Source organism: Bos grunniens, chromosome 21, assembly GCF_055505025.1.
Source record: "Bos grunniens cultivar Pamir isolate PY7600 chromosome 21, Bosgru_T2T1.0, whole genome shotgun sequence".
In the NCBI taxonomy this organism is placed as follows: domain Eukaryota; kingdom Metazoa; phylum Chordata; class Mammalia; order Artiodactyla; family Bovidae; genus Bos; species Bos grunniens.
In genome coordinates, this window is record NC_141185.1 from 28,032,719 (window position 1) to 28,052,750 (window position 20,032).

Below are 20,032 nucleotides of genomic sequence, written 5' to 3' on the forward strand. Positions count from 1 at the left end.
TTAGTAATGCCAAAAACAAAAGAAGAGGCATCAAAAGTATGATATGGAATTTTATAAACCACCTTATAGCAACTTGAATGAAAAGGATAAACTCCCTGAAAGACACAGTCAATGCTTACTGAATAAACTGAAAATCTGTACAGTCCTATATCCATTAAAGAAATTTAATCTATAGTTAAAAGCCTCCTCACAAAATTCCAGGTCCAGATAGTTTCGCTGGTGAATTCTCCAAAATTTAATAAAGAACTATTACCATTCTAGTAATGTCTCTTTCCCTTCTACCAAACCAGAAGGGAAAGAGACACGTGTACCCCAATGTTCATCGCAGCACTGTTTATAATAGCCAAGACATGGAAGCAACCTAGATGTCCATCAGCAGATGAATGGATAAGAAAGCTGTGGTACATACACACAATGGAGTATTACTCAGCCATTAAAAAGAATACATTTGAATCAGTTCTAATGAGGTGGATGAAACTGGAGCCTATTATACAGAGTGAAGTAAGCCAGAAGGAAAAACACCAATACAGTATACTAACGCATATATATGGAATTTACAAAGATGGTAACAATAACCCAGTGTATGAGACAGCAAAAGAGACACTGATGTATAGAACAGTCTTATGGACTCTGTGGGAGAGGGAGAGGGTGGGAAGATTTGGGAGAATGGCAATGAAACATGTAAAATATCATGTAGGAAACGAGTTGCCAGTCCAGGTTCGATGCACGATGCTGGATGCTTGGGGCTGGTGCACTGGGACGGCCCAGAGGGATGGTATGGGGAGGGAGGAGGGAGGAGGGTTCGGGATGGGGAACACATGTATACCTGTGGCGGATTCATTTTGATATTTGGCAAAACTAATACAATTATGTAAAGTTTAAAAATAAAATTAGAAAAAAAAAAAAAGAACTATTACCATTCTATACAATCTTTTCCAGAAAACAGACTCAGTCTGTGATGCCAGCTTTACCCTGACACCAAAACCAGATATAAGGCACTGCTGCTGCTGCGTCACTTCAGTCGTGTCCGACTCTGTGCGACCCCATAGACGGCAGCCCACCAGGCTCCCTCGTCCCTGGGATTCTCTAGGCAAGAACACTGGAGTGGGTTGCCATTTCCTTCTCCAATGCAGGAAAGTGAAAAGTGAAAGTGCAAGTCGCTCAGTCATGTCCGACCCTCAGCGACCCCATGGACTGCAGCCCACCAGGCTCCTCCGTCCATGGGATTTTCTAGGCACTGCTAGAAAACTATAAATTGTTAATTCTTAGAATGCAGAATCCTTAACATTTTAGCAAACTGGGTCCAGCAATAACACATAGCCAAGTGGTATTTATCCCAGGAATCTCAGGTTAATTTAACATTTAAAAACCAATTAATGTAATTTCACCATTTACACTGAAGTAAAAATGAGCTTTCTAGATAAGACATTTGCCTAACTTTTCTATAAAAAAAAAAAAAAAGCTTATCAAAAGAGGTCATTAAGAATAAATAGAGCTATAATGAAATTAGCTCATGTTTTCAAACCATTAAATTTTGTAGTCTATTCAGATCACTACAGTTTCATGGTTAACTTGTATTCATTTTAAATGCACATAAACATAATATTCTGCCTATATTCCTCAACTGTGACTAGTCCAACAGATTCATTGGATGAAACAGACGTAAGAGCAGGCTTGTTTTTAAAACAGTGAGGATATCTACACACGCCTTACAAATACAACTCAAACCATATAAACCATATTAAGCTAGTGCTCCTGAATAAATAATAACATCACAAACAAGCTACCTCCTCTGCATTCATAAATATTGCTATGAATTTTAAAAGGAAAAATTCATGTGTAAAATGAGTTAAAAAATAGTATCAGTCTTAAACATTTTGAAAACATTCAAACTACTACCTTAAATCATACCTATGATTAAATAGTAGCATAAATTTTAAATCAAATGTCTTGCAATGGTAACTTCTATCCTACCTGTATCTTCAATAAATTCCACACATTTTTCAACAAACAGTGGTATAGGCTTCTCAGCTGTAACCAGATCCTGGAGGGGCATCCCAAAGTAATTACTTTCCCAATTTCTACGTGTTGGTGGATTGAAGTTCTTAGTTTTCTTTTTCTGCTATAAGAAAAAATATTTAAGTTAAAACTATTTTAATTAATTCCCTTTAAAATAACATTAGTATCAAGCAATATAAATACACAATTTGTATCAAAAGAAATATCTAAAAGTTACATCCAACCTAATGTCCATCAATATGGCATTCAATAAATAAATTCTGCTATAAACAGCAACTTGACCAAGAGAAAGAGATGAAAGTGAACAGACAAAAAATGGCTGAACAGAAGAAACTGTTCTCTTTGGAAAATAAGAGAAAACTGGATAGGCAGGAAAATTAGAAAAGATCATTTTTCAATGCCAATGAAAAGGAAAAACAAGGAGTAAGCATCACACAATTCACAGTTCAAGTGTGGTATGTTAATTGCTGCATTTGTTATTTGGTCTTTGACAAGTTCCAAGTGAGATTTTTGTGCATAGCTATACTAGTAAGCATAACATAGTTTTATTTATTGATTATATAATGAAGCTATGCAACTCCATGAGTGTCTAGTTTCATCATTTATGTCTTATTTCCCCATTTTCTTCCATACTATCTATTGAATATTTCTTAAACATTAAGATATTTTTTATAAAAGAAAGTAACATCCCAGTGGGAAATGAGATGTTAATTTAGTCTATTAAAAACATTTTACTAGGCACCCAAAAAGGTAATTTTTATTAGCAATGAACAAAACATTTTCACAATAGTAAAAAGTTACATAAGGATTTTCAAAGTTTAACTTCAATCTTGCATTGGGAGAAAATAGCTTCTTAACCAGGGAATGAACATTTCAAAAACTAAGGAAATACTGCCTGAAATTCAACCCTTAAGGAGATTCTGAGTCAGTCTTCCTTAAGTAGGGTGTATTTATATTTGTCATGAGTATTGTAACTGACTTACAAATCAGATAAAAACATGCTATTTCTAATCAGAAAAATGTGTGTGTGTGGGGGGGGGGGGGCAGAAAGGGAGCACAGGCTGAGGTTTCAACACTTAAAATAACAGCCCTCATTTTAATTTCCGATTCTTCCCATCGGAATCTCTCCTTTGGATGGACTGACCTTTCAATATTCTTTCAAGTTCCGAGTTACGCAATTTCCCTGGTGGCTCAGACGGTAAAGAATCCAACTACAATGCAGGAGACCCAGGTTTGATCCCTGGGTCGGGAACATCCCTTGGAGGAAAAAACAGCAACCCACTCCAGTATTCTTGCTGGAGAACTTCACGGACAGAGGAGCCTGGTGGACTAAGGTCCATGGGGTTGCAAAGAGTCAGACACAACTGAGCAACTAACAGTCAATTAAATCCTTTCTTTCATTTCAATTTGAGGCTGCTCTACCTAGCAACATCCAGAGTTCATGAAGTCCAACTTTTAAATTTTCATATACCATCACTCTGGTGATACAGCTTACACACAGTATAACTAGGTGTTTGGAATGTCACCATCAAAGCACTGGAGTACTTGACCTGGCTCAAGACCTAGCCCATCAAGTCAAGTAGTGTGGATTCTTTCTACTCCTTAGACGATCCTTCCACTAACCACCACCACCAAAACAAAACAATGTGCAAGAAAGCAGAAATGAGCTGAGGTAGGGATACAGTGGTTGGGTTGTCGTCTTTCTTAGGAGGAGCATTAAGATGCTTTCTAGTCTGTAAACTACTAGAAGCACCATTTGATTAGAAAAGTAAAAACTAAGGCAATGATGGGTGTTTTGTTTAGAATGATAATACAAGTGGTGAAAAAAGACTACATTTAAGCAGATTAATGATAACAGCAATGCCTAGCCTTTGGTAGCAGCAACAGAAATAAAAGATCTTAATCTGAAATGTCAACTAAAGGAAAAAGTTGTAAGAAAAGTAAGTAGCTAGTCCTAACTGCTCCAATCAACTCTTAAGAAATTTGCTTTTCATACTACCCTTTAGGAACCAATCTAAATTCTGAACACTTTACTAAAATTGGGGTTAGATTTCTCTGGGTTATGCTGAGGGGATATCTCCCAAGGTCCATAAATGTACAAAGGCAAGTTACTCAATTCTGCAGATTCAACACCACTAATCTGAGGGAATGAAAGGCTAGGTGGCTTATAGCATGGAATTTCTGGCAAACTCTAAAGGGATAATTTACTAACATTTAACCGCCTTGACAATCGAGTTACAGGTCACACACACTGTAGGGGAAAAAATGTGTAAAAAACTTACGAGACTACCAATTTTTCTACTAATTTATACTGCTACAAAATAAAATTCTGTGTAGGAAAGCTGTTTTGAATTAGACACTCCTATATTAGCTTTCATGATGAAGAAAAATGTCTAACTTTTTTCTGTAAGTGACAGATCTTTTATTTATTTATTTAGGCTGCATTTGGTCTTTTTCTCTAGTTGCTGCGAACGGGGACTACTCTCCAGTTGTGGTGCAAGGAATTCTCATTGCAGAGGTGTCTCCTGTTGCAGAGTACAGGCTCTAGGTACTGAAGCTCTAGGCTTCAGTCGTTGTAGTGCATAAGATTAGTTGCTCCACAGAATGTGGGATATTTCTAAACCAGGGATCAAACCCATGTCTCCTGCATTGTCATGCAGAGTCTTCACCATTGAGCCACCAGGGAAGCTCTATAAACTGACAGTTCTTAGGAACAAAAATCGCTTCAGAGAGTTCTTTAAAAATGTGAATTTTGAAAAACTACATAATTCTAATATACAACCCTTAGTTAAGAGTTGCTAATCTATAGCTTCAAATTTATACCAATTTAAAATAATTTATATACTATAAAATCTATTTCATAAATTAAACTGTCTAAGGCTAGATGATGACAACTTCTATTGCCATCAAGGTTTTCTGAAATGCAAGAAAAAAGATGGGGCATATGGTTATTTGGTCATTTATATCTATAGCTTTTGACCAATCATTAGTCAGAAGTGGCAGCCCCCAATTAAATAATTGTGTTAGTAAGAAAACAAATCTGATTTATGATAATTCAACTTCTGATTCATCATTACATATAAATCTTAATTTCTGCTTAAATACAAATACCCATGGTCTTTTTTTCTGGCCACTTAGGTAAATCTCATGTCTGCAAAAGCGTATCTAGTAAAACAAACATTCCATTTCACAAATAATATGAACAATGTTACTAATTAAGTGTCTAGCAGATATTAAAAACTATCATTAGAGTAAGTAAACACAAAAAGGTATATAAATAGCTCTTTACAGAACTGGCTCTTCCCCTTCAGCAGTATCAGCAACACAACAAAGGAGAAAAACTAAGCAACATCCTGAAGTAAATACTATAATCAATAACACTGAAAAAAACACAATACCTCAATTCACAGGTAATCAACCAACTGAAGAAAACTTTGGTAGCAAGAAACAGTGGAGGTAGTTTTCAAAGAATAAATCTAGGAAACAAGAAATTTTGGACTTCTCTATTGTCTTTAAGATGGGATTCTTGAAATAAAAGATGAAAGAAGAAATGAGACAACCATAGGTAAGATGTAAAGAAAAAACCCATTAAAGAAATGAATACCCTCTTTGGTAAAACACTCAATGATTCAAAATATCAGAATAAAGTGGAAAAGATCATCAGAGTCCTCTTTTCTACTATATCATTTCTCTGACACACACCAAAAACCACTTTTGCTCCCATTTTAAAAAGAAATCTTCATCTTCCTCTCCCTGTGAGTAACTGCTCCAGAATGAGAATTCCTTTTCGTAGAACAAACTCATTGGAAAAGACCCTGATGGCAAAAGGAGACTGAGGGCAGAAGAAGGGGTAACAGAGGATGAGATGGTTGGATGGCCTCATCAACTCAACGCACATGAGTTTGAGCAAACTTTGGGAGATGGTGAAGGACAGGGAAGCCTGGTGTACTGCAGTCCATGGGGTTACAAAGAGTCAGACATGACTGAGCAACTCAACAATAAACTCCACATAAATCACCTATACTAGTTGTCTCTAATCCCTCTCTTTCCATTCCCTTTTATATGTACTCAAATTAATCTTTTGCTCAGATGATAAAGAATCCGCCTGCAATGCGGGAGGACCCTGGGTTAAGAAGATCCCCTGGAGAAGGGAACAGCTACCCACTTCAGTATTCTGGCCTGGAGAATTCTATGGACAGAGGACGCTGGCAGGCTACAGTCCATGGGGTCGCAAAGAGTCGGACACACCTGAGCAACTCTGACTTCACTTCAAGTTAATCACTTTCATCACTTCACTAAATCTGCTCTTATTAATATTATAAATGATCGTTCTGCAATAGTCAGTTTTCAGCTCTCCTCTTAACCTTTCAACAGTTATTCTCTTGAACAGACTTCAGGAGACTACCTTTGTTCTCTCACTTGTCCTCCCCTTATTAGTCTCCTTTGCTGGTCCCTCTTGGCAACCTTGTAATACTGGCAACACCCCAGGCCTCAGTCCCTGTCTTTTTTTCTCAATATCTATAATCACCCTCTTGGTAATGTCACCCATATGCTGATAACCCAAATCAATACCTCTAGCTCAGCTCTTTCTCTTGATCTCTAGACTCATTTGGAACATTCTACCTGACATTTTCACTTGAACGTCTGAGACATTTCCTAACATGTGCAAAACTGAACTCCTAATGATGTATTTCCTTAAAATGCACTCCATGTTTAGCCTTCTATATACATCTCAGTTGCTGACAATTCCATCCTTTCAGTTGCCAGACTAAAATCTTGGAGTCATCTTTGATACCTCTTGTTTTCTCACATCCTACTTTCAAATGTATGATACAGCAATTACCCACATCTTAACCATCTTACTGTGTTGACTGCCTAATCAATCCTCCCTGCTTCTACCATCATTCCTTACAAACCATTCTCAATAAAGCAACCAGGATAATGACTCCACAAATAATGGCCTTTAAGGGCATATACAATCTTGCATGCCTTGAACTCTGCCTCTTTTTATTCCGACCTTATTTTCCTGTACCTTCTCCTTCATTTTACTTCCTTTCCTCCAACTACATGGCTTACTTGCTTTTTCAGCATGCAACATATGCTCCTAATTTTACGTCTGTTCCCTCTACCTTCTCAATGAGGCCTACACTATTAAAAACTGACTATTAAAAATTGTAATCTATGGCCTGTCTCCTGCCCAGAACTTCCAATCCCTCTTACACTGCTTTTCCTATCCACAACACTATATGATTTTCTCACGTATCATCATCATATGCCTGCTACAATTTAAGCTCCACACAAGGGCAGGGATTTTTATCTGCTTTGTTCATTAATATACTTTAATGACCTGGAATACTGTTCGTAAAGAAGAGAAAGGTACAAAGTCAAGGTACAAGTCAAGGTCTCTTCTGAAATAATGAATTTAACTTGCAGACAGAATAATCTCATCATGCACCAAGGAAGATAAACAAAAAATAGGAATAAACCATCAAGTTACAGATATGCTGCAGAATTGGAAAGCTTCAGAAATCTTAAAAAGCATTTAGGTAGAAGAAACCAATGACCAACAATGGTGAAAAAATATCAGGCTAGCCTCAAAGGTCTCATGAAAACCTAAAAAGTCAGAAAACTCATTTCTATAGGAAATGAGAAAAAGATCTGTCAAGGATTCTTTACTTAGTGTGTCATCCAAATATGGGTAATATGCAACTCTAAAAGGAACTATAAAGTTCTCAAATACGTAATAATTAATATTTAAATAATAGCACTCTCAAACTGCTTTCTTACAAATCCTAATCACATAATGAAACATCATTGGGTGGAGAACAGGGGACACAGGAATAAATTTAGGAGTTTAGGATTTATATATATATATTTATTAGTATATATAAAGTAGGTAACCAACAGGGACCTACTGCATAGCACAGGAAACTATTCTCAGTACTTTGTAATAAGCTACAAGATAAAAGAGTATGAAAAATATATATATACACACACATACATAATATCTGAATCACTTTGCTGTACATGTGAAACTAATAAAACATTCAAAATCAACTATACTTCAATCAAACCACAATGAAACATCATCAGTATTAAAGAACTTACATCTGGAAAATGTGTGCTTTGAAAAACATAAAAATAAACACTTAAACACAAAACTAATTCTGAGTTACAGTGGTACAGCTACTAAACAGAATATTATCTGTAATTTTATGAGTCAATGTACAGAATGTAAAAATTAAACAACTAGTAGGCCAGAACCAAAAGCTTCAACCTATCCTAAAAAAGGTGGTGGGGAGTAAAAGATAAAGTAATTATGTTAATACGCAACAGGGTATCACAATATACTATGAAGGATTAAGGATGTTAAACTGAAGTTGGGATTCAATATAAACTTAAAGATAAAAGGAAGCCTCAAATAAACTAATAGCTCCTTTCTCTTCTTTTTTTTTTTTGCTGATGAAAAATAAAAATAGAAAATGAGAAAAAAGCAAACTGAAACATAAAAATAAATGTAAATGGGGGTTTCCCTGATAACTCAGTAGTAAAGAATCCGTCTGCCAGTGCAGAAGACACAGGTTCAATCCCTGGACCGGGAAGATCCCACATGACTCGCAGCAACTAAGCCCGTGCGCCACAACTACTGAGTCTGTTCTCTATAGAGCCCAGGAACCACAACTACTGCCGCCAACTACGGAAGGCCTCGTGCCCTAGAGCCCAAGCTCAGCAACAAGAGAAGCAACTGCAATGAGAAACCCGAGCTCCGCAACTAGAGAGTAGCCCCACCACCTGCAAACTGAGAAAAGCCCACGCAGTAACGAAGACCCAGCACAGCCAAAAACAAAGATTAAAAAAAAAATTTTTTTTTAATATCTAAATGGAGTAAGATCAGGTAGGTTATAAAAGACTCTCAGACTTGGTAAAAAAAAAAAAAAAACTAAACTAAACGCGACTAACCACATGTCATTTTAACAGACACTCCTAAAAGTTGAAAACGAAATGATGGAAAAAAGAATGATTTTTGTTTTAACAAGAGCAATGTTAACTCTGCTGCTGTCTTCAAAGCAAAAAGCTTTGAACCATACAAGAGAGACTCACATGATAATTATCCAGAATTCAACCCATCAAGTAGCAACAAACTATAGCAGAAATATGTACCTCTAAGGAAACAGAAATTTTTAAATGATCTCCTTTACTTCTTGTCAGATCAAGTATACCAAAATTATGGATAACAAAGATGAATTAAGAAGGTTGATTTCAACAGATTTATATATACTAATATATGCTAAAGTTTAGGAACCAGATATATAATCTCATTCCAAAGTAAATCATTTATGTTAATATTATAGAAAAAATTAAAAAACAAATACTAAAGTATTGACAACAATCCTCTAAGTTTAGAGGATGGTAAAAAAGGAAAGAAAGAAAAGGTTGGGGTGAGGTTACACAGAATTTTCACTGTAGGTTGTACAGTTCCTTTTGTAAAGAAAACGCTTTCTGAGAAGACAAAGATTACTTGTGTAACCAGAAAAAAAAAATCAAGATCTTAAAAATTATGCCTATGGAAAAAAAAAACTGTCTACAACGCATAAATTGTAATCCTGTTTTCAAAAAGGAAAGAGACAGGAAATCAAATTTTTCCCCAGTAGCTTCCAATTTGAGTTTTCCCTTTCTTACATACTCTGTCCCACACAGATTCTCAACGTATCACAGCATGCTGAAAAACTGAGAAGTTGGGCAATCAAAGAAACTCATGTAACTACAAGCACTACCTACCCTCTCTCTTCCTAATGTCCTCAATTCACATTTCATCCATCTATCCCTCTCCTGGGTCATTCTTATGAATATACAAATATACTATCTCTCATTTTAAAAAACAAACACAAAAACAAAACCCTCCTTTGATCCCATATTGAGCTCTACTGTCCCAATTCTTGCTCCTCTTCATAGAAAAACTTCTTGAAGATGTCATCTACATTTACAATCTCTATACTTTTCCACATCCCATTCACTCTTCAACCTACTTCCATCTGGCTTTCTCTCCCGTCCCACTGAAATGCTTGTTAAAATCAGACACCTCTACACCATCAAATCAAAAAGAAACTTTTCATTCCTCTTGAGCTCTCAGCAACTTTCTTGATTGATCACTTCTTAAACACTTGCTCTCTTGGCTCCCATGTCACGACTCTTTACTAGTTTTTCCTCTTTTCTCCCCAAGAATTCCTTTTTCAGTTTCATCTACTATAACTCTTTCTGGTTTACCCAGTGTCAGTTCTAAGTTCTCCCTTCTCCACCCATTCTCTGTCCTTATGTGAATTTATCTAAACTCATGGCTTTCAATGTTCTTCTATCCTGAAAACTTTTCCTCTGAGTATCAGATTCATACATCTAACCTTTATACTTCCACTGGGATGTCAACACAGGTATTTTAACATAATATAAAAGGCACAAAACAGATGTCCTGATTCTCTCTGATCTGAAACTTTTCACCCTTAGCTTAGTCTTCTTCACTATCCCAGCAAATCTAAACCCACCCGTTGCTTATACCATTGCTTATACCATAAATTAATAATCAATCTTGATTTTCCCTTACTCTCTACAGTGAATGCATAAGAAGCCCTATTGGTAGGACTTCCAAAATACTCTAGAAATTGTCCTAGAGTATTTCCTTTTTATTAAAGGGTAATTTTCCTTTTTATTACTTACACCTTGGCACAGTATCTGGCACACAGGTGCTCAGTCAACACTAAAAGAAGCAAACAAAATGATAAACAGGAGCCTGAGAAAGCATTCACGATATAATGTTTCTGTTAATAAACATACAAGGTACTGTTGGTTTATTTACCAGTTATGCAAATAGTTTCATTATACCTAATTTTTTTTCCTATGGGAGTCAACATATAGGTGTACCTAAACTTAAGTATTTGAACCTAATAAAATCAGGATTCATACAAAATAATGATTCCTATCATAAAACTACAAGAAGAATTAACAACCAACTCTATGCAAATTCATTTGGAATAAAGTAATGTATCTTCAACAGAATGTAAGAACTGAGCATTTACCATGTACGTAACATCATGCTAGGTATTCTGCAGGACAGGGCACACAAAGCTACACACGTGAAAAACTTCACAGAATACACACACACACACACGAGTACAAGCAAACCTGGCAGACTTCAAAGACCCGTGGGTTAATGTCAATATCCTGTTTGTGATATTGTACTAGTTTTGTAAGATGTTACCTTTATGGGAAACTGGACAAAGGGTACATGGAATCTTTCTGCATTATTTCTTACAATGGTATGTCCATCTACAATGAATCAAGTTAAATTTTTCTTAAAAAGGTCACTGCAATAATCCAAGTAGGAAGTTATGATAACCTCAACTAAGACTGTGACAATGAAATGGAAACATGTTTTATGGCAGAATAAAGATCAGCCAACTAAAATAAATAGCAATAGCATGTAGTTTAGACCCAGAGCACCTCCTTCATGAAAATACATTCTTAACCAATCATGGTGAGGATAGGGAAGTAATATCTATGACCTGTGAGGAAAAACCTGCCTCTCCTAATGAGCAGGTACAAACATGCCTCGTACGATCGACTTCTAGAACGCACAGGAATTTCCTTAAAGGCCCATTCAGCTAGACAGAGTTTCTCAACTTCAGTATTATTGACATTTTGAATTACAGGGTGTTTAGCAGCATCCCTGACCTTTACCCAACAGCTATCAGTAGCAAACCCCCACCCTAGTTTTGACAGCCAAAAATGTCTTCAGGCATTGCCAGATGCTCACTGCAGGTCAAAACTGACCGTGGTTGAGAACCATTGTGCTAGCTAATAACAAGGACTGAGAATTCAAATTTGGGAGATGGCTATAAATATAACCCTGAGAAGTCTGAGTTTTTTTTAAATTCAGGATTGAGAATCACTACTATAGGGTACACAAAGATGAATGATAATCGTAACAGCCCTCAAAAAGCTTACAATGTAATAATAAAAATAAAACTTACTGAACTACAAAGCAGTAAAACTACTATAAAGTGATTATGCTGGAAGAATATTACACCATAGCACGTGTGTGTGTGCTTAATCGCTCAGTCGTGTCCAATTCTTTGCGACCCCTTAGACTGTAGCCTGCCAGGCTCCTTTGTCCATGGGATCCTTGAGGCAAGAATACTGGAGTGGGTGGGTAGCTGTTTCCTTCTCCAGAGTATCTTCCTAACCCAGGGATCAAATCCAGGTCTCCCACATTACAGGTGGATTTCTTACCAGCTGAGCCACCAGGGAAGCCCAAGAATACTGGAGTGGGGAGCCGATCCCTTCTCCAGGGGATCTTCCTGACCCAGGAATCGAACTGGGTCTCCCACATTGCAGGCGGATTCTTTACCAGCTGAGCTACTAGGGAAGCCCATAGCGTAACACACCAACATAAGAAAGAAGTCTTTAGTGGAAGCCAGTGTTCTGTGAAGATCTACTTAATACTTTAGAAAAAAACCAATTCTATAAGAAATGTTAGGTGCTCAGACGTTCAAACACTTTACAAATGAGAGATAGTGTGAATACTCTCTCACACCCTTTAACCTAACACTATGTGAAAAGAAGGAAGAGAAAACTGAGGGCAAATAAAATGTGGTCTGGGTTCTTGTATATACTAATCAGACAAAATGGTTCTCATACTGATTAATCTCTAAGATGACATCTTCCTATAAAGCATTTCCACATATATTATCTACCTGGCAGGCATTTTATTAATGCCATTAACAACTTTATTACAAAAAAAAATTAAATCTGGAGTCACATCATCGACTCAATGGACATGAATCTGAGCAAACTCCAGGAGATAGTGAAGGATGAGGAAGCTGAACACAACTGAGCAACTGAACACCACCACCAGGAGGGGGACCTAGCAAAATCTATTCCAGTAAAGGATGAGTAGATTTCTTCCCAGCTTCCCTAAATATTTATTTTCAAGTGTATTAAAGGGAAAATAAGTTTTATATTATACCCAGCATTTTATTCTTAAAACCACTACTTCTCCCTTTGCTTTTCATGTCATCTGTTAGGTTCTTTCTGGTACTCTAGTGACTTGCCAATCCAACAATGAGAGCATCAGTAAAGAATGAAGAAAAATTCAAGTGTGTTCTCCTCTTACATCAACAAAGGTTCTAGAGTCCACAGTTTTAGTAAGTACATAAGAAACCTTTAAAATGCCACTAAAATTTTGCAAATGTGCATTTTTCCTTTTTCCCAAACCCTTCCTTAGATTCTCAAAGGCTAAGAACAATTTCCAGAAAGCTCAAAACAATTACACATGCACATGCAAAATGTACCTTTTATTTGGACAAAGTTACTTTCTCAAGACGACTTTTGTCATACCCTTGATATTTTGTTCTAAGAACTGCAAACATCAGAAATTACTACTTTTAAAAAGTAGTCGTCCTTCCTCTGAGGCGTCTCTTTACATAATCACAGATTAAGTCCTATTGACGGCTCTTTCAACACTCCGACTATGATGACAAGAAAAAGTTAAGAGCTAAAAATTATACAACAATACCTACTGTAGAAATAACTCTTCTAGGGCTGAGTGGGACAATTTGCAGTACATAAAATTTTGGAGCACATAAAATTGATAACCCTATAGACTCATAAGTCTTGGAAGAGTAACAACTGCCCACTCATATAAAATTATAGTAAGAACACATATTTTGTGTTACAGGAGTTAAGTGCCTCCTTGATATATATATATATATATATATTCTGGTTTATATTTTGGTGGTGGTTTCTACCATACATCAACATTAATCAAGCCATGGGTGTACATGTGTCCCCCAATCCTGAATCTCCCCCCACCCCATCCCTCTGGGTTGTCCCAGAGCACTGGCTTTGAGTGCCCCGCTTCATGCATTGGACTTGCACTGGTCATCTGTTTCACATATGGTAACATGCATGTTTCAGTGCTATTCTCTCAAATCATCCCACCCTCGCCTTCTCTCACAGAGTTCAAAAGTCTGTTCTTTACATCTACGTCTCTCTTGCTGTCTTGCATATAGGGTCGTCATTATCATCTTTCTAAATTTCATATATATGTTAATATACTGTATTAGTGTTATTCTTTTTGACTTCACTTCGTATAATAGGCTCCAGTTTCATTAACTAAACATATTCTAAAAATTATAATGCTATAGAACTAAGAGTAACTTCAATAATTTGTGCTATGCCAGGTTTTGCTAAACATTCAACATACTACTATGAAAGCTAAGAAAAAACACAAAGTTTGAATAGAGACAACTGAAGACATTAACATTTGCTCTTAAATTAGTAAAAAACAAGCATACCACTGACAATCATTTAAAATAAGTCTTATTAGAACGTGTCAATCAAAATATACTTTAAACACTAACCATTCTGAATTACATTTTATTTTGAATTTGAAGAGCAATAGATCTTGGTCAAACCCACAGCAAAAACCAAATCCAAAGAAACAGCAAACAGTAAAATACAGGCAGAAATACTCATATATTCACACTTATGTCATACCATTAATTGATGTCACCAGCACCAGAAATGCTACTAAAGAAACCAATTTTAACTTCATGAGAAATTTCTGAAACACTTTAGAACTAATCAATCAGAGGCAGAACATATTTAGCCAATTAGCCAGTATGAAAGCAATAGAAGCTGTTACTAAAGACACCTAAGTAAATGCTTTCCAAATGAGAGATACCAGAAGTTTTACTAACCTTGATGAAAATATAAAAAATGCTTAATATTCAACAAAACCAAATTTACTAGACTGAATTCCTGAGAGCAGAGCCCACGACCAAGTCATAACTTTGGACAGTGTTCCTCTGTCATAGCAAGCATTCAGTAAGATGCTTATTAGATAAAAAAACAATTTCTTGAGTCAAATAAATGCAATTATTAATATATATATATATAAATGGTTGTTTTATTACCACTACAAAAAAAAGTCATATATTCATACTGACTTCAATTGATCATAGTACAACACATTGTGCGAGGACATGGAGATCAACTATAAACAAGATATAAATCCAGCCTGCAGTAGACACTGGCTTTCATCCCTTAGAAATTACCCTAATTTGGGGGAAGCCAACCTCACCCAGAGCTCTAAAGGCTCAGGTCAACATTCAGCAGCATAATTCTACTCTCCTGGCCAGACTTCATTGGTTAGGAATGGAGACAGGACCCAACTCACAGCAATGAAACTGGAAAAGATGCTGACGCTGACTGAGGAATCTGGGAAAGCAGTTTTCTCATTCTTCTGAACACACTTCCTTTAAAAAAGTGACCCTTATTCTCTCCATTAAGGAAGTGTCTGCAAGGTAATAATAGATACAATGGGCACCCTATATCAACTGCCCAGAAATTTTTAGATTAAAAAAAAAATAGGTAAAAAATAGAAAATCTGAAACTGTCAAGCAGTTCAAGACTTGGTTAAATGACCCTATTCATTAAACAGGTACAAACTACATTATCTGTATCTGACCTCTAAGAACTCCTCTTTCTATAGTAAGTTTTTCAAGCATTCAATTTTTAGTTAGCCTTAAATATAATTCTTTCAGGACTCTAGTTTCTCTCAGATGTGAACACCGACAGTCACTTAAGTAACCGTCAGAAGGTTACACTAAAAAAGTGATACACATTAAAAAAAAAAAAACAACAACATGCAACTTACCCTATAACTTATACATTCTGATACAGACAAACAGCAGTTCAACACAGACATATTTTCACGTATTTCATAACTTTTGTATCTGGGATGAACAATTTCTAGATCAAGAGAAAGTTCTTGTTACCACTGTTTGGCTTGACAGTATTTTCAAACTGGGCATTTTACTTAATAAAGACTGAGGTTCTAGAAGTCAGAAGTCTAATAATTCTTAACTTAAGATTTGCTATTCTAAAGGATCTACCATAGTAATAGCTTGGTATCAATTCACTACTTACTAATAATACATTAACTTGTTTTGAAGAAAACATACCTACTTTGGTATTCTTTCCTTAACAGGCTCTAAGCCCTAGTACAATAGCTAAAGCAGCAGAATCTTCTAAGATACTGATAGAGGGGTTTAGTAAGAAGGGAGCAATAAAAAAAAAAAAAAAAATAATATGGATTGGAAGGAACATCTGAGGGTAAAATACCAGTTGGTAGTTGCTAATAAAAATAAGTGGATGAAAAGATTCACGACCTGGAAACGACAGGAAAACAACTTTTAAAAAGGCTGAAAATGAAAAATCATTAGAATACCAGCTTATTCTGCTGCTGCTGCTGCTGCTAAATCGCTTCAGTCGTGTCCAACTCTATGCGACCCCAGAGACGGAAGCCCACCAGGCTCCCGTATCCCTGGGATTCTCCAGGCAAGAACACTGGAGTGGGCTGCAATTTCCTTTTCCAATGCATGAAAGTGAAAAGTGAAAGTGAAGTCGCTCAGTCGTGTCCGACTCTAGGGACCCCATGGCCTGCAGCCTACCAGGCTCCTCCGTCCATGCGGTTTTCCAGGCAGAAGTACTGGAGTGGGGTGCCACTGCCTTCTCCGCCAGCTTATTCTAATGCACCACAAAATTCACCAAGTATTCTACTATTTACTATCTGAATCAAGAGGATAGCACCAAAATGGATACTGAAGAAAAGACAAGCACATCTCACTTCACTGCATGCATGTGTTAAAAACTGGCAATTTTATCAATACAACTCAAAATTTCTCATTTAGTTCATTCTCTTAAGCACTGTTTTACAAGCACTTGTAAGTTACAAAATCAATTTAATAGGTCATAAACCAGCACCTATTTTTTCACTATAATAGGCTAGAAAATCAAAATAACTTATAAAGTAGGTACTGTTTTAGAAAATTCCCTTTACACAGAAATATATATGTATAATGGGCCATGATTTAAGAAAATAATCCTTACAAATCTTTCCAAATCAAGGAATATCTTACAGCTCTTGTCCCCACAACTAATACTAAACTCCTTTGGGGGTACAGAACAAAAGATAGTTAAGCATAAAGCCATCTCTGATTGGCAGAAATGACAATTAAAGCCCACATTAGGAGAATCAGGTCTTTGAGCCTCTTTTAAATGCCACTAATGCCCAAATGTTATGATTTTCCAGATGTCAAGGAACCTAAGAAAATATTCCTAGACTATAGCTCCCATGCTGGAATCAAAGAACAAAGGTTAAGAGAATGAACTTTTCTCTTAGAGAGAAAATAAAAGAAAGAAAAGAAGTACATAAACTTAGGATCAGAAATCACGTAAGTGCAAAACTTGGGAGTATTTAATTTAAAAATGAGTCAGGAAAGTAATCCAGCAAATGGGATAGAGGACTATTCTGAAATACAGATGGAGTATACTGGGATATTTCAGGCATGAAGCACATTATAATAGCATTTATTGAGCACTGCTACATGGCAGGCATTTGAAACACATAGTTCCAACTTCTCCCACAATTTCAAGGAAAACATTGTAATTCTTAATTTACAGGTGAGGCAATCAGCTAAGAAAGGGTATGTGATCTTTGTTTATTCTCCCTACCTTTAAGGATAATCTCTGCTACCTGGCCATTCAACGTTGGTAGCTCTTCAAGGCTGTGTTAGACAACTGTATTCACTCCCCCTATGTCATTTCATCTACTGCCATCTCTGCTTCACTGTCTCCTAAATATGTACTCCAACTCAGACCTCTTCTCTGAAGATCTGCATATCTAAATACCTACTTGACACCTCGACCTGAACTCTAACTTCTACCCCTCAATTCCAAACCTGGCAAATTTCCAATGCTCTATGTAAGGAACTTCCTGGTGGCTCAGACAGTTAAGCGTCTGTCTAGAATGCGGGAGACCTGGGTTCGGTCCCTGGGTCAGGAAAATGCCCTGGAGAAGGAAATGGCAATCCACTCCAGTACTATTGCCTGGAAAATCCCATGGACAGAGGAGCCTGGTAGGCTACAGTCCATGGGGTTGCAAAGAGTCGGACACAACTGAGCGACTTCACTTCATGTAAGGAATAGCATCATCACTAATTAAGCTGCACAAGCTAGAAACCAAGGCGGTATCTTTCCTCTCTCATTCATCATCTTTACCCTTCCCTCATATACGCAATATATTCACCAAATCCACCCCATTCCATCCATTGCCACCATTCTCCCTCCTGACTCCAACTATTCAAATCGTTCATCACGATTCACTTAGGCTACTGTAAATGCCTACTGGTCTTCCATATCACTCAACCTATACTACACACTGAAACCAAGTGATTGCAGATTCACTAACCCTGTTCATTTCAATTTACTCTTAGGCTCAATAACAAAAAGTCCAACAGTACTAAAAAGGTCTGAGTCCAGTCCCCACTCTCAAACCTCTCTTTGTACTATTCTCTCCCATAGGTCAGGTATCAGCCAACTATGGCCTAGCGGACCAGTTTACCCTGTTGCCTGTTTTTTGAAAATAGCCATACTCAATTCATTTACGTATTGTCCATGGCTGCTTTTGCACTGCAAAAAACTGAGCAGTTATGATACAGGATGTATTACATCTTCAAAGTCTCATATATTTATTATTTAGCTCTTTACAGAAAGTTTGTCAACAATTGTTTTAGATCATTGACTAGTCACAGTGACCTCCTTTAAGAACATGCACATTCAAAAAAAAAAAAAAAAAGAACATGCACATTCTATTCATTTAGGATTAAATATTCTTCCATCCACCCAACCACTCCCCTAGTTAAGTTCTATTCATATATCAGATCTAAAAAATGACAAGTCTCAGAGAAGCCTTTACTTACCCTGTAGACCAGTTTATCCTAATTCAGATTAGCCACATTTCAAGTGTTCAACAGCCTTAGGTGACTTGGAAGGAAAGTTCTGAGTCAGAGATCTGTATATTTGGGAGCTCTCTGTTCTATCTTACTGGTCAATGTGACTGTCTCTATGCCAATACCACACTGTGTTAAATACTAAAGTTCTACACAATTTGACAGAATAAGCACATATATCACCATTCCACCTCTGCCTTTCTTCTTCAGAAGTGTCCTAGCTATTCGATATTTGTATTTACTACTCTTCCATATTTGTATTAGAATCTGTGTAAAATTTCTTGAAAAATCTGACACTTTGAGTGAAACAACACAATTTAGAGATGTAGAGTCTGAAGAACAATAACTTGTTTATGATAAGCCACATTCATGGACAGGAAGGCAACAGCTCCCCATTTATTTAGATACTCTTCAATGACTTAAAATAATGTTTTATGCTTTTCAACAGAGGTTTGCACATTATGTTACAATTACTCCTAGGCACTAGATAATCTGCTATGCTTTTGTAAATGGTGTCTTCTCTAATTACTTTTTCTAGTTATTTATTGCTGAGGTATAGAGATGCAACTGACTTGATTATTGATGATATATGGAACTAACTTTGCTCTTTTATTTATAATTTATCTGTAGATCCTATTTGGCTTTTACATAGGCCAATCATATCATCAGCCACTAATGAAAGTTTTGTTTCTTTCCAATACTCATGCTTTTATTATTTTTTCCTTATCTTTTTGCTTTAACTAGGATCTCTGTATAATATTGACTGGAAGTGGTGATATTATAAATATTCTATCTAGTTTCTGGGTCAAAAGGGAATTTATTTCCCTCATGAGGATGTTATTTAAAGTGATTCACTTGTTTGCGTATTTATAGATACCTGTTCTCAAGTAAGCTCTCATCTGTTCATAATTTAGTAGCTTTCCACTAAATTAATAAGAAGCTAATGAATTAAATTTTATCAAGTAGTTTCTATATATTGTTAATTTTTTTTTTTGGCGTTTAAATACATCTGACAACCCCAACAATTGTGGGTCAGTACCCTGTGTTCAAATACATGAATATATCTGCAGTGAACTATATGGATATTTTTTTAAATAAGACAAACAATGATTATATGTAGCCTCACACACCAGTTCAAGTAGGATTTTCCCAAGAACAGGGTAAAT

At 36.4% G+C, this 20,032-nt stretch overlaps 1 protein-coding gene across 9 annotated transcripts in view; it reads right to left on the minus strand.

Moving 5' to 3' along the window:
- Positions 1–20,032, minus strand: part of ARHGAP5 (Rho GTPase activating protein 5) — an 81,262-nt gene that overhangs the window by 36,201 nt on the left and 25,029 nt on the right. For 5 of the 9 annotated variants that reach the window (XM_086363691.1, XM_086363692.1, XM_086363690.1 and 2 more), the window contains exon 3: positions 1,975–2,122. In XM_086363691.1, coding sequence (XP_086219817.1) covers positions 1,975–2,122 — 148 coding nt within the window. The remainder of the gene's footprint in view (positions 1–1,974; positions 2,123–20,032) is intronic. The other 4 variants (XR_015149781.1, XR_015149780.1, XM_086363694.1 and 1 more) reach the window with 1 other exon arrangement.